Genomic DNA, 15758 nt, shown 5'->3' on the forward strand with positions numbered 1-15758 from the left:
GACCCCAACCTCCTAAAACGGCTCGCTGAAACACGCCCACTCTCCGTTTAAACTCCGCCCAAACGTTTGCACAGAGAAAGAAGGCGGAGCTATTATTCCCGCCGTAGCGTTGCTGCGGGCGCCATGTTCTGGAGGCGCCGTGTTTCGTAGCGAAAGTGAAACCAATTTGTGTGCGCTTCTGAAAGAGGACGCGACTATAATTCGACGCAATTATTAGAGCGTGTTCGGCACATTTACAGAGGACTGAAAAACCTAAAAGCTGCAGAGCTTACTATATAAACACGAGTTTTGAGAAGTGAAGGCTTGTGCTCGTTGTCTGTCCTTTCGATCACGAATGCAGACAAGGTGTTATGTTTATGTGGAGCGATGCAGCATGATAAATTATGTAAGTATGTTTCTACCGGATGCAACGAATGCTTCGTTTGTAATGTGTTTTATTATTATAGCACACGGAATCAAATTTCTGTCAGACTCTCGCCATATTCGGCCAATCGCAACGCACTGGATATCTGGCCAATCAGAGCACACTTCACTTTTTTAGAACGATGAGCTCAATACAAATCGACCCGTTTCAGGAGGCGGGGCTTAGAGGAGAAGCAATCGTGTGGAAAATAACGTTTTTTTGAAAACCGAACGACATAAACACAATACACGCGTTCTTTTTAGCAACATCGCACGACCCCTTTAAAAATAAAGTGTGATGACTTTTTCCGCTTTATGCTTATTTTGGACGTGCATTTGCAAAACCTGAGCGCTCAGTTTTCCCTTACCTGGCAGGAACATGCCCGGTTTTCCCAAGGTGTGATCCAACCTGCGGGAGGAAAAACAGCAGGAGACTGTGAAGCGCGCAGCGGCTGTTTCAGTGGGAACGAGCTCAAGGAGACGAGGCATCTCACCTCCTCTGGAGCTCTTTGATGCGGACCATCATGTTCAGGTGTCCCTGTGAGTACTGCTCGATCACGTCCCGCACGTCGTACGGTTTCCTCGCTTGCTGCGGGACAGAGACGGCGTCCATGAGAGCCATTGTCATCCCAGACGCCCGCTTTGGGCTCCCTCGGGCCTTCAACTTCCACGCTTTGTTACTATAGCTCAATTTAACTCCATAACAACAATAGCAAAGGTATGCGACTCGTCTCGGTTTTAGAGGGGACGTTTACTTGAGCATATTTATTCATTTCGGGGTTGATCGCTGTTCTTGAATCGCTTCGGATAAAAGCGTATGCTAAACACGTACATGCAAGAATGCATTGTTTTAGTAACTTCTTGATCAATTGGGTTGTTGTTGCAAACGTCCATGCAAATTATTCATGTGTTCACTTTGTTTTATGAGCCATCAATCAAATTAGCTTCTGTTCATAAATGAGGCTCACTGAAAGTATGCAAACTAGTCACTTTCACTTTTTTGTTGATTTTTTTTTAATTTTTATAAATATGCACTAAAATATCAATAGTTTAATGTTTTTGTGTGGCGTTGTGAAAATAAAATATATATATATATATATATATATATATATATATATATATATATATATATATATATATATATATATATATATATATACATATATATATATATATATATATATATATATATATACAGTGTGTGTATATATATATATACAGTATATATATATATATATATATATATATATATATATATTTTTTTGGATTAATATATATATATATATATTATATCATTTGGCAAAACTAATAAACTGCACTTGATCACTCGATGTTGACACACAAAATAAAAGTACCTGAAATTTGCAAGGACGTGATTAACGCGAGTACTGCATCCGTCTGATGACCTTGTACTGAAATTTGCGCGATGCCATCTGCATGTCTGTGACCTTGGAAAGTGTGCGTGGGAAAGTCTGCGGAGAACAACAAAAACAAACACGCAGCGTCAGAAAACACAGAGCAGGCCTGCTGTAAATGTGTGTGTGTGTGTGTGTGTGTGTGCGTACGTGGCAGTAAAACCTGGCGACAATAACAACACACGCACACAGATGCTCTCTAAGGGAGGGCACTTGGGTTTTTTTGGCCCAAACGCCCTGTTATTTCCAGAATGACTCTGCCCTGCCAAAGTTTCTACGCAGAAATCCGCGCAGCAGTCGGGCTGTGTTCACTGTAAACAGGCTCTAGTGGAAAAACTCATTTCTGTCACTCAGGACTAGATAAAAACCTTGACCTTGTGCAGACAAGCATCTCAAAAACACGTCTGCTCAGCTAAAGAGCTCGTCTGGCCTGTTATCAGTGACCCCGGCGACGACCTTTGACATCAAAGTCCCGGTAAATCCACCACACGGTCTAACGAGAGCGTCTTAAAGGAACGGAGAGCGATTCTCACGTCATTCACACACACCGGAGTTTCGCCGCACAGAAGAAAGTTGTACGGGTTTGGGCTGAGGAAATGACGGCAGCGTTTATTTTGGGGTGCGCTGTCCCTTTAAGGGCGTGTGTTAAGTGATGCTGTGTGTGTGTGTGTGTGTGTGCGTTGGCCACTTTAATTGCTTTACATTCCAGCACACACACTTCAGACACAGTGTGGAGAAAACATTCAAAAGAGGGTGTCACTTCCTCCAGATAACATGCGTCACAAACACGTCATGAGACGTCACATAATGTGACATATACCTACGTGTGCATGCGTACTATTGTATATAAAAGTCATCAAAAATAAATAAAAATACATGTAAATACACAGTAGTATGTCTATTAATTGCGATTCATTTCAGATTGATATGCGATTAATTATTTATTAAATGATTGATAGCACTAATATAATCTCATATATATATATATATATATATATAATTACTATAATTATTTTACATACATAGTATGTTTATATATAGCTGTATATAATATGAAAATAGAAATGTTACAAAAATTACATGATAAACATTACAAATAGCAAAAACACACACACACACATCATAAACATTACAAATAGCTAAATATGTATGTATGTACATTTACATATTTATGTAAATTAGTGTCACTTCCTCCTGATAAATAAATGTAATAAATAAATACAAACATTTAATAAATGTAACAAATGCTGCATATAATAGCAAAATAGGAATAGTACCATAATTATGATATACGTAAATGAACAATTATATTGTATAATGTGTGTCTGTATATATGTATGTATATATATATATATATATATATATATATATATATATATATATATATATATATATAAATGAAAATAGGAATCACAATAATATTAATGAATATAATAATAATATAATAATAATATTAATTAATGTAAATAAATATATATATATATATATATATATATATATATATATATATATATATATATATATATATATATATATATAATACACTATTAAACAGTTTTACACACAATGTCTGTATATACATATATATTATTTGAAAATAAATACATAATATATGAGTGTGTACTGTGTATATTTATTATGAATATATAAAGACACCCGGCAATGTTCATATCATTTAAATAATATAGACATATATCTAATATATAATCTGCATTTTTCTTAAATATATACGTGCATGTATTTGTATTTATATACACATAATAAACATACACAGTACACACATATATATTATATAAACATAAACCTTGCAGTTAACTGATTACTCAATCGATAGCACTAATATGCTTACACCATTGAAACGACAATAATAAATAAGTCATATACGATATAAATAAATAAATGACTGGAATAGATGTATTATATTTGCGTGGTGACTTGAAAGGGCTCGGGCCCGTCACACACACCCCGTGACCTCTCGTGATGAAGCTAAAAACACGCATCGCAAACACACACGACGTCTTCGCTCGTTCGAGGAAGACGAAAACTCCCAGCAGCCCCAGCGCCGACACGCGCAGATCAAAGCCCCTTGTGGCGCTCGCGCAGGAAGTGCATGTGAACAATACCAAAACATCCACGCATGTGTGTGTGTGTGTGTGTGATCCCAACATGATTGGGAAAGAAAACACATGCCCTCAAAACATGAAACACATGGTGTTTAATCACGAAGCTGCCTCCTCGCATTACATGCAGGATAGCACAGCCCCGCGCACATGTTCACGTTCAGCTCTACACATGCTAAAGATTTCACACCATTACCGAACAGCACCGCCAGCTTTTGGCAAGCGGCACCATTTCGAGAGTTTTTATAATTGCCGTCGTGACCGAACCTCAAACTCGTCCTGCGGCGTCTTGCACTTAAAACGCGCTCTTTCTTTTTTAGCGCCATAACTTTTCCACGACCTCTCTAGTTGCTTACGGGCTGCTCGAATTAGCATTCTCATTGCTAAAAGCGTACAAAAAAACACCGATGCTTGGATTCGAGTCTTTATGTGTTATTCACTGCAAGTTGCTCGGGATAAAAGTGCAGAATCAATTACTAGAAAAGTAGTTTTATTCAGCAAAATATAATATTTTACAAGCAAAGATGCATCTTCTTTATTCTATATTCTTTTTCATCTATTGGCCAAAAAACGACAACACAAAAAAACCCAAAACCGTTAATCCCCGCCCACAGTCAAATCTCATTGGTCGACAACTCTGCATGTTGAACCTCAGGCATGCTCTGATTGGCTGAAAAATGTTGTTAGTCTAGTTAAGCAATAAAAAAATTTAAAATTAAACAAAACACAATTTTATATGAATCGAAAACATAAACATATACCTATTTTATTTTACCAACATTTAATTTTAATTGAACTTAACTGTACTAAAATCAGAGTTACTGTAGGTAACAAATTTTTTTTTATTAAAATAATAAAAATTAATAAAAAAAACAACATTAAAAAATATTCCTTTTTATTATTTTTTATATTATATTATTTTATATCCTTTTTATATTCCTTACTATTAATAATAGGAATAATAAAACAATAATATTATTGATAATAATAAATAACAGACGTTAAATAACTCATATAAGAATGTATATAGAAATTAATAAAAGACAAAAAAATAGACATTTTTTAAAACTATACTAAAAATAACTGAAATGAAAACTTAAAAAGCAACAACATTTAATTTTAATTGAACTTACTGTACTAAAATAAGAGTTACTGTAGGTAACAAAAAAAAAAAATTAAAATAATTAAATAAAAAAAAAAAAAAACTTATCTTAGCTAGTCGCCAAGGCCAAAGTCGACATATTAAATGCTAAAATTAAGATACAGGCAAAATCACTCAACTGAAATAAAAACAGAAAATGTAAAAATACAAACAAATTAAAAAAGCTGCAAAAAATATTAAAATGATAAAAATGTCAAAAACGGCTGAAACCACCAAACCTTTAAATGTTTGTTTGAATGAAAATAAAAAATACAAATTTGAAAGCATGAATAAAACCATAAGGTTTTCGATCACAAATCCCCCCACTGTGACTGAATTAGTTAGAGTTCAGTCAAGCAACTCTACAGGCTCCAGACCTGAACCGGCAAGCTACACCGATTCAGCTTAAAGCAGGGCAAGCCTGAGCTGACATGTTCTACATTATGCATGGATGCATATTAAATCATATTTCAGTGAATGGTGGCGTTCAGTACATTAGCAGCTGATCTGGCGGCGCTTCATGAACACAAACCGCTGACTCAGACCGTGAGGTGCGTGCCAGAGGTTCGTCCTTCTTTCTTTTTTCTGTCTCTGTCTTTTCAGCACATGCTGGATTCAGCCGAGGTCGTGCGCACCACACAAATGTGTTCGATTTACAAGCATGCTGGATGTTCCCTACTATTAATAATAGGAATAATAAAACAATAATATTATTGATAATAATAATAATAAAAAAACGACATGTTTCAAGTAGTTGCCAAGGCAACATTTTTATCTAGTTCAACCTGACATTAAATAACTAATATAAGAATTTATATAGAAATTAATAAAAGATAAAAAAATAGACATTTTTAAAACTATACTAAAAATAACTGAAATGAAAAAAGCAATAATATAAATAAATAAAAAAAAATGCATTAGTATAAAATAAATAAATAAATATATTAATACATATTTATAATAGTATCTCTATAATATATATACACACACACACACACATATATATATATATATATATATATATATATATATATATATATATGTGTGTGTATATATATATATATATATATATATATATATATATATATATATATATATATATATATATATATATATATATATATATATATATTATTGCAAACCAAAAAATTTACATTAAATTTTACATTTCATTAAAAATTAGAATTTTTAAAATAAAAAATAGTTTTGCTTATTTCTTTTGATTAATGCAAAAAACGCATTAAACAAAATAAAGGTATTTGCATTGTTACAAATAATTTCCGTTTCATTTTAAATAAATGCTGTTCCTTTGAACTTTCTATTCATCACAGAAGCCTGAAACATGAAATGCATCACAGTTTCTGCAAAAATATGAATCGGCATGACTGTTTTCAGCATTGATAACAATCAGAAATGTTTTTTGAGCAGCAAATAATCATATTAGAATGATTTCTGAAGGATCGCGTGACACTGAAGACGCTGAAAATTCAGCTCTGATCAGAGCAATAAATCATAAATAGACTTATATCAAGTTATAATAATATTTCACTGCTTTTACTGTATTTATGATGCAATAAACACATTCTTGCGGAGCGTATGTTTTAGTGACCGCCTGGTATACGGCTTTATTGATTTGTTTGGATCCGTCAGAAATGAGATAAAAGCAGAAGAAGATGTTCCGGAGGGCGCCGATTTCTAGCAAGCGACAGGAAGAGGAAGCCAGGCAGAAATAATGACGCAATTCAAAGAGCCGTCGGGGTCTAAACCTCGAAAGCCATTCCCGCGTTACACGCGCAGTAACAGAACACTAGTTATGCAATAAGATGGTATCTGAGTCGATATAAACTCCAGCTCGGGTGACAGGCCCGGTTCACACAGATGGAGGAAAAAAGAAACCGGGGAGAAAAAGTGCAGATAAAGTTACTCCCGGGACACAAAGGAAAGGGTGCGGGTTTCCAATGTTTTGATACGTCTGTGGTCTGTTTAGCTGGATCAGACGTCTTCCAGAAACAGCTTGTTATTGTCGATATGTCATGGATTACGCGGGTCATACCGAAACACCAAAGGAGATGTTTAGTATAACGTTGACGCTGCTCTTTTTCTGTCTGGGACAGCTTACTGTGAGCAGGGACTGCTAAGAAAAAGAAAACAGTCAAAAAGCAACATAAAAGATTAATAAAAAGAGTTCATGTCATTTTTGCTTTATATTCCGGGTCTTCTGATGTATATATATATATATATATATATATATATATATATATATATATATATATATATATATATATATATATATATATATATATATATATATATATATATAGACACACAATTGACTATTCTGCTATTAATATGTTAAATTATTTAAAAATAATTTTATATCTATATATTGTTATATCTATATGTGTGTGTTTGTGTTTACGTGTGCTTTAATTCATTTGTATCTTCAGAAAAAAATATTTATCATTCTATGGAATAATACGTTAATTATAAATAATGATAAACTACATAACTATATAATAAAATGCTATGTAATGTAATACAGGTGTATGAAGAAAATTATGTACATTTTATTACATATAAAATAAATGGTCGACTATTCCGCTATGACTACATATTATGTAGTATTACATTATTTAATGCAATGTATTTGTATGTGTGCAATAATTAAATTATATTTTTAGAAAAGTTAATATAATATATATATATATATATATATATATATATATGTATATGATATATAATTATATAATAATATGCATTTTATTATAAGTTGTGCATAATAAAAACAATACTTATTTTTATATAAATACTAAATAATATAAAGACGCATAAACATAAAATGTTCATATTTATTATGAATAAATAACTTCCTAAATGTACAGATTTGAATTGATTTAATTCCCAATTAAATGTTCTGAATGATGTTTTATTAATACTATTTCTATTTCTACTATATTCAGGCTAAAAGTGACACAGTTAGCACATGCTGTACGGGCTGTTTACGGCGTTTCGTTCGGGACGTTCAGACGATATTTTAAAACAGACGAGGGCGAGTAAACATTCATTCAGAGTTAATAACAGCATCTGAGAGAGAGACACTTCAGGCTGCTTTAGCTCTTTGATTCAGGACCATTCAGACGAGCAGATTATAAAACTAGTTCCCCCTCTCCGAGAATTTATTCTTCCAGCTTTTTGTCCCTGCAAAGCAGCCACACTTTGCTACACGAGGGTAAAGACGTGAAGCGCCTCCTCCTCCTAATGACTTCTTTCTCTCGCCGGCGCAGCTTTTGTTCGGTTAAACACTGGCTCCCTGAAGAGAAGCAACAGTGTGTTTCAAGGACAGGCGGTCAGGGAACGCTAGACACCTGAGAGCAGTGTGTGTGTGTGTGTGTGTGCTTGTTACTGGAAGACTGATGTGTTTTCAGTGTGTGTGAGACACGAGGAAAAGCCAGAGGAAACAGGGAAAGGGAGGACGGCCTGGCGCGGATCGCTTTTGGCAACGAGAGAGGAGAAAAACGAGGCTAGGAAAGAGAAAGAGAAGCAGAAGTGTTGACAGAGAGAGCTTCTCCTCCTCACACACACACACACACACACACACACACACACACACACACTGGTTTGACACACACACACACACACACACACACACAGACAAACACACACACACACACACACACACACACACACACACACACACACACACACACACACACACACAGACAAACACAGTTTTACACACTTAAACACACAAATCACTGCATTATTTACTTTGACTAATTATTCCCCTCCAGTATGATAGAAATAGGTTTTAATTGTGTCATAAAGCTCCACAAAAGCTCCAAAAATATTTATGAAAATAATGAAGTCAAATGAAAATGATGGATTATATACTTATATATTGACTTATATGCACTCCACTATGCGCCATAAACTCATTAAACACACACATAATATATTTATATTTTATATATATATATATATATATATATATATGTATATATTTATATTTTATATATTAAATACATGATGATTCAAAACATACACAAATATGTAAAATAAATGTTACTATATTATAGAATAAATAATTTTATATAATATTAAAATAAATATTAATAATGCATTTATTAAAAGTTACATATTATTAAAAAAATTATCTATATGTTTTATGCGAATATGGCATAATTCATTGAATCATGTCAAAAATGATTAAAAATATATAAATCATTAATATATAAATAATATCAAAATAATATGTAAATAATATATATATATATATATATATATATATATATATATATATATATATATATAAATATGAAATATTACACATGCATTGTCAAATTAAATAGACATCATTTTAAATGGACACACTTTTAATAGACATAAAAATCTAAATATATATTAAGTAATTTTAATGTAAATGACAACTAAAATATTTTAGCTGACTCAACAAAAAAATTTAGGCTGCCGCTGTAAAAAATGATTGTTTTTATGTGATTACATTCATCTGAAAGAAGAAAATCATATACACCTAAGACGGCTGGATTGTGAGTAAATCATGGGGGGATTGACTGAACTTTCCCTTTAAGGGAACATTTTAATGTCTATTTAATATTTCATTTGCGTCCTATATTTACTATATATCTCTGTGTTCGCTAACAGTCGCGCAGCTCTGTCCGTTTCAGTTCATCACACACGACAAACAACACACAGTTTTGCAGCGGACAGGTCATCTGTCATAAAACATGATACTAGTGACTGCTGAAACAACACGAGCTTGTGCCAGGCACACAGTGAACACCTTACTGTTTATTAATGCACTCTCTATGGAAGTTTTAACAGAACGTTTTGGAGGTTTTTATCCATTAAAAATTGGGCCATGTGTATTGAAGAACAGTTTTTTTGGTCGAAACTGACGCATTTTATTTTTCAAGATTCTTTGATTCATAGAAAGCTAAAAAAAAAAACAAAACAGCATTTATTTGAAACGTAAAATTAATATTAAACGTATTTCAGAATTTTGACAAAAAAATCTAGTCCTAAAAGCAAAAAGTTCCAGAATGCATTTTTTATTAATCACTTATAATTAATAATATGTCTTTACTTTCGCTTTTGATCAATTTATTGCATCATTGCTGACTAAAATAGTGCATTTCTTATAAAAAAATAATAATTGCGACACGGTTATCGCGCTATCACACAATACGATGAAACAAAAATCATTTTCAAACTAAACGTGATGTGTCGTTTTTTTTTCCGTCAGCATTTGCACAGAAAACGATGTAATAACAACAAAGCCATTTTTCTTCGCCAATAGTGCTAAAGAGTTCTAGAATGATGCTTTAAAATAAAATAACTTCTGGTTTGAAGCTCCAGAATGAAATGCAGCATTTCTCTCTGGTCTTTATCGGAGCTCGGGCAGATCTCTACAGCACGCTTTCCTCGTGTCGCTGTGTTGTTGGGATATTTTCAGCTGATCTGGGCACAGCTGCATTCACAGGGTAATATTTCTGAAAACTGAGGTCACTGCGTTTACCAGCCCGCCATGATATAGCGTTCAGTAAGAGCTCATGGTTATTATTCACTTATGTTTTGTTTTTACAGATCGGGTGACTGGGCAGAGAGAGTTCACGGCCGAAAGCAGAGAGGGAGAAAAAAAGAGAAAGATGATCTCGGTGTTTTTCACGGGCAACACGAGTAAATTTGAGCAAACGGCCTCTTTAGGATCATGGGAGACGTCTGCGTCTGAACCCGCGACCTCCGGCTGCTTATCTGAGTGTGTGTGAGCGTAAATCCTGCTCTTCTTCCAAGCTAAAACTGATAAAAGGAGAGCAGCATCTCTTCTGGTTATCTTGAAACGATGGAGTCTCTCTGACTGATACGAGCTCGCCGACCTGGCCGCGGCAAACACCGCTGTCAATACACAAAGTGTTTGTGAGAACTCAAAGTCTGTCTGCGTTTTGAATGGAATACGAACATTCTGCATATTTAATGCGTTTTAAGTGATGCATAAAAAGTTATATAATACAGTACTTAGTGAACCATTCAGTGAACGGTATGCTAGTGTTTATTGTAAATGCAATCATTATGAGAGCTATTGTGTGTGTGTGTGTGTGTGTGTGTGTGTGTGTGTGTGTGTGTGTGTGTGTGTCTGTAAATGAGTGTTGGTTAACTATTAGCACAAAAAACTTTTCTGCTACTTTAAATAACTACATAAATAAATAATAGGAGTAGGAGAGGGATGAGGAGGATGAAGGTGCAGGAGTAATAAGAAAGGGAGGAGAAAGAGGCAGATGAGGAGGAGTGAGAGGAAGAGAGAAAAGAGGAAAAGGAGGAGGAGAAAGAGGAGGAAGATTAGGAGAGGGATGAGGAAAAGGAATAGGATGAGGAGGAGGAGGAGAAAGAAGAGGAGTAGGAAGAGGAATAAGAGAGGGGTGAGGAGGAGGAATAGAAGGAGGAGGAGAAGAAAGAAGACAGGGAGAAGGAGGAATAAGAGAGGGAAGAAGAACAGCAGGATGAGGAGGATTAGGAGAGGGATGAGGAGAAGGAGAAGGAGAAAGAAGAGGAGGAGGAGGAGGAGGAAGAAAGAATAGGAGAGAAATAGGAGGAGGAGGAGTAGGAGAGGGATGAGGAGAAGGAGAAGAAGAAAGAAGAGGATGAGGAATAGGAGAAACAGGAGGAGGAGGAGGAGGAGGAGGAGGAATAGGAAAGGGAGGAGGAGAAGAAAAAGGAGAAAGAAAAGAGGAGGAGGAGGAGGAATATGAGAAATAGGAGGAGGAGGAATAGGAGAAGGAGGAGGTGAAGGAGAAAGAGGAGGAGGAGGAGGAGGAAGGAGAGGGGAGGAGAGGAGGAGAAAGAGGAGGAGGAGGAGGAAGAAGGAGGAGGAAGGAGGGATAAGAGAGGAGGAGGAGGAGGAGGAGAGGAGGAGGAGGAGGAGGAGAGGAGGAGAAGAAGAGGAGGAAGGAGGAGGAGGAGGGATGAGAAGGAGAGAGGAGGAGAAAGAGGAGGAGGAAAGGAGAGGAGGAGGAGGAGGAGGAGGGAAGAGGAGGAGGAGGAGGAGGAGGAAGGAGAGAGGAGGAGGAAAGGAGAAGGAGAAAGGAGAAAGAAGAGGAGGAGGAGGAATATGAGAAATAGGAGGAGGAGGAATAGGAGAGGGAGGAGGAGAAGGAGAAAGAGGAGGAGGAGGAGGAATAGGAGAGGGAGGAGAAGGAGAAAGAGAAAGAGGAGGAAAGAGAATAGGATGGGAGAAGAGAAGAGGAGAGAAAGAGGATGAGAGAGAGGAGGAGGAGAGGAGGAGGAGGAGAGAGGAGAAAGGAGAAATAGGAGGAGGAAGGAGGAGGAATAGGAGAGGAGGAGAAAGGGAGGGAGGTGAAGGGAGGAGGAGAGGAGGAGGAGGAGGAGGAGGAGAGGAAAGTGGAGAAGGAGAAGGAGAAAGAAGTGGATGAGGAGGAGGAATAGGAGAAACAGGAGGAGGAGGAGGAATAGGAGAGAGGAGAGGAGGAGGAAGGAGATATGAAGGAGGAGGAGGAGAAGGAGAAAGAGAGAGGAGGAGGAATAGGAGGAGTGGGAGGAGGAAGGAGAGGAGGAATAGGAGACAGGGAGGAGGAGGAGAAGGTGAAGAGAGAGAAGAGGAGGAGAAATAGGAGAGGAAGGAGTGAGGAAAGGAGGAGGAGAGAAATAGGAGGAGAGAAGAGGAGAAGGAGAGAAAGAGGAGGAGGAATAGGAGAAACAGGAGGAGGAGGATAGCAGAGGGAGAAGGAGAAATAGGAGAGGAGGAGGAGGAATAGGAGAAGAGGAGAAGAGGAATAGAAAGAGTGGAGAGAGGAGAAAGGAGAAGAGGAGGAGAGGAAGGGAGAAGGAGAAAAAGAAGGAGGGAGGAGGAATAGAAGAGGAGGAGATGTGGAAGTAGGAGGAGGAGGAGGAGAAAGAGAGAGGAGGAGAAGGAGATGAAGAGAGGAGGAGGAAGGGAGAAGGAGAAAGAAGAGGAGGAGAAGAGGGAGATCAATAGGAATTAAAAAGGTATTCTCAATTAAATTCAAAAGCCCTAAAAAAAGCAAAAGAGAAGAGAGAGAGACAGAAGACGTGTCACAGGGCCCAAGGCGGGAAACTTCATTTACTGTAAGAGAATCTGAACACGTTTTAGAAAGATAGAGAGATAAAACACCAGCTGTCAGAGGACCCAAGCGGAGAGAGCAGCCTCATTCTAACTCCTAGCTTTATTTCTAGTTTTGAAAAGAAGAAGAAAAAAGCTAACAATAATATAAAATCTGTTTATACATATTTGTAAACCATGTAAACATTAAAAAAATATGATAAAACAGAATCTCTTATACTGATGTGAACCGAAAAATGTGAAAAAAACAACACATAGCATAACAAAACAGGTTAGATTATAAGAGGAAATGCAACAGGAAACATTTCTATGTATACATACACCCCAAAGAAGAGAGGGGCGGGATCAGCAGAGCTCATTTGCATTTAAAGGGACATGCAGTAAAACAGTTTTCGACAGGATAAAAATGCTGTTTTACTCTACCATTGAGAATATAGGCTTTTCATTAATACCTTAAAAAATCATATCAAATCATAGTTTTGGAATTCAGATCAGTTATGCATTTACATTATAGTTCCAGTTAGAGTTCTATAATGAAATTCAGAGTTCTAAATGTTCTAGAATGAAGGGCTGATTCTGCAAGCTTCTGTTTGTTACACATTTATCTGAGCTGAGGAGACACACACACACACACACACACACACACACACAGTCCTGGAGAGCTCAGCCAAGACACACTCACATCAAATTAATCTTCCCATAAATGATTAAACCCGGTCTGCTTGTTCCTGGAAGCTGCCAGCCGCCGTCGCTTCCGGAAGGAACGCAGTCAAGAACTGGATTTCAAACCGGTTTTTTACATGATTACAGAGGAGGGAGGTGGTTTTTCACAATCATTCCTTGAGGAATAGTTTAAACGAGACGGAGTCACAGTCAGCACTCACAGACACAACAGGCAAACAAAAACACTGCCAGCTTCTGACTTTCACCGGCTCTGGATTTATGAACATGTTACAAAAAGCAAGTCGTCCGACGCAAGCCCGTTTTTGTATTATTTTCATGTTTTAAAAGCTTGCATATAGAGCCACATACTTTACGTTGGTTATATATTTGATTTTAATAATAGTAATAATATTAATTATATGGTTAATTGCAATATTAATAAAAAATTTTATTAAGGTAAGGTTACACAATAATAGTAATTATTTTAAAATATAATGATAATAATATAAATTATTATTATTATTGCATTTTTTATTAAAGAAAAAACATTCTTAATTTTATATGTATATTAACAGCAATATGCATATTTTTTTCATGTAATTATCTCTATGATTAAATGCTGAAAAAAATCATATCATGATATAATAATAAATAATAATTCAAAATGTTGCTATTTTTTAAATGAGCATATTTTGAATATGCGCTCTATTTATTGTTATTGATTTCTTATTCAACCATTCTTAATTCTAATACTGTTATTTTATTATACGCATGTTCAATATTTCGAATTTTTTTTTCATGTAATTATCTCTATGATAAAATATCACATTATAGAAAAATATTTCCAGTTTTCAGAAAAATACTAGGCAGCAGAACCTTTTCAACATTGATAATGTAACTTTTCGATTATTCCTTTCATATCACGACATAATAATAATAATTAACCATTACTATTATTGCTATTTTTTACGTGCATATTTTTGAATGCATGCTCTCTTTATTGTTGTTTTTTTCTATGACAAATAAAACAAAAACATGTGATAAAATAAGTGCAATATGGACGTTTCTTGATGTTAAAAATATTACTTTGATCACAGGAATAATATATATTAAAAGCTATTTTAAATTCTAATAATATTTCAAAATATGACTTGGTTTTTAACTGTATTATTGATCAAACAAACATTAGAGTCTGCTTTCTCGTTTCTCGTTTTATAGCAATATTAACCACGCCGTCAAAGACTTTAACAGCCCGTGAGTTTACCGCTGCATCCTCACAACCCACAATGCACTGCGTTTTAAAGGTATTCCCAAAGCATTCGTTTGGTTTCTGACTCGATCGGGGGACTTCATAAGCTCCTGTAAACGAGGAAGCAGCGCTTCAGGCCGTACGAGAAGAGACCAGCTTCACTCCAGAAGCTTTTAAGTCTATCTTTGACCTCTGGACGCAACGAGAGCGCAGATTCAATCTCATAATCGTCCGCTTTAATGTTTAAATGCGAGCCATGTGCGCCGCTCGATAAGGACGCCGCTCGCCGGGATCAAAAAGATCCACGGCTCCCAATCGGAGATAAAGCGGCGTTCTCTGGCGTCGTGTCGAGGTCGGACTCGCGTCACCTGCTGCAGACGGCTCACACGCAGGCCTGAGAGCTTCCTGTCCGAGTTAAACGCCTGACGGGATAACAATACAATGTTTCAGTTCTGATTCATTGAGCCGCGAGTCCAGAAAAAGCCTGTCCAAACATCTCTGAGCCCGACCAAACCAACAAGATCGGCTTTTACTCTTTCCTCTCTTCTGTGGAACGCTAAAGGAGTAACTAACATCTACTTCATGAAATCATCATTATGACCCAGGCCAATATAGACCCAATATGTTTCTGAAATCTTGTTATAGATCTTTGTGT

General features: G+C 35.9%; 1 protein-coding gene across 1 annotated transcript in view; it reads right to left on the reverse strand.

Annotated features, from left to right (window-relative positions):
- The window catches only part of kcnq1.2 (potassium voltage-gated channel, KQT-like subfamily, member 1.2), a 131570-nt gene that overhangs the window by 43239 nt on the left and 72573 nt on the right, over positions 1 to 15758 (reverse strand). The window contains 3 exon segments of the mRNA XM_043227517.1: positions 771 to 811; positions 897 to 991; positions 1758 to 1835. Coding sequence (XP_043083452.1) covers positions 771 to 811; positions 897 to 991; positions 1758 to 1835 — 214 coding nt within the window.

Source organism: Puntigrus tetrazona, chromosome 25 (genome assembly GCF_018831695.1).
Source record: "Puntigrus tetrazona isolate hp1 chromosome 25, ASM1883169v1, whole genome shotgun sequence".
Lineage (NCBI taxonomy): Eukaryota > Metazoa > Chordata > Actinopteri > Cypriniformes > Cyprinidae > Puntigrus > Puntigrus tetrazona.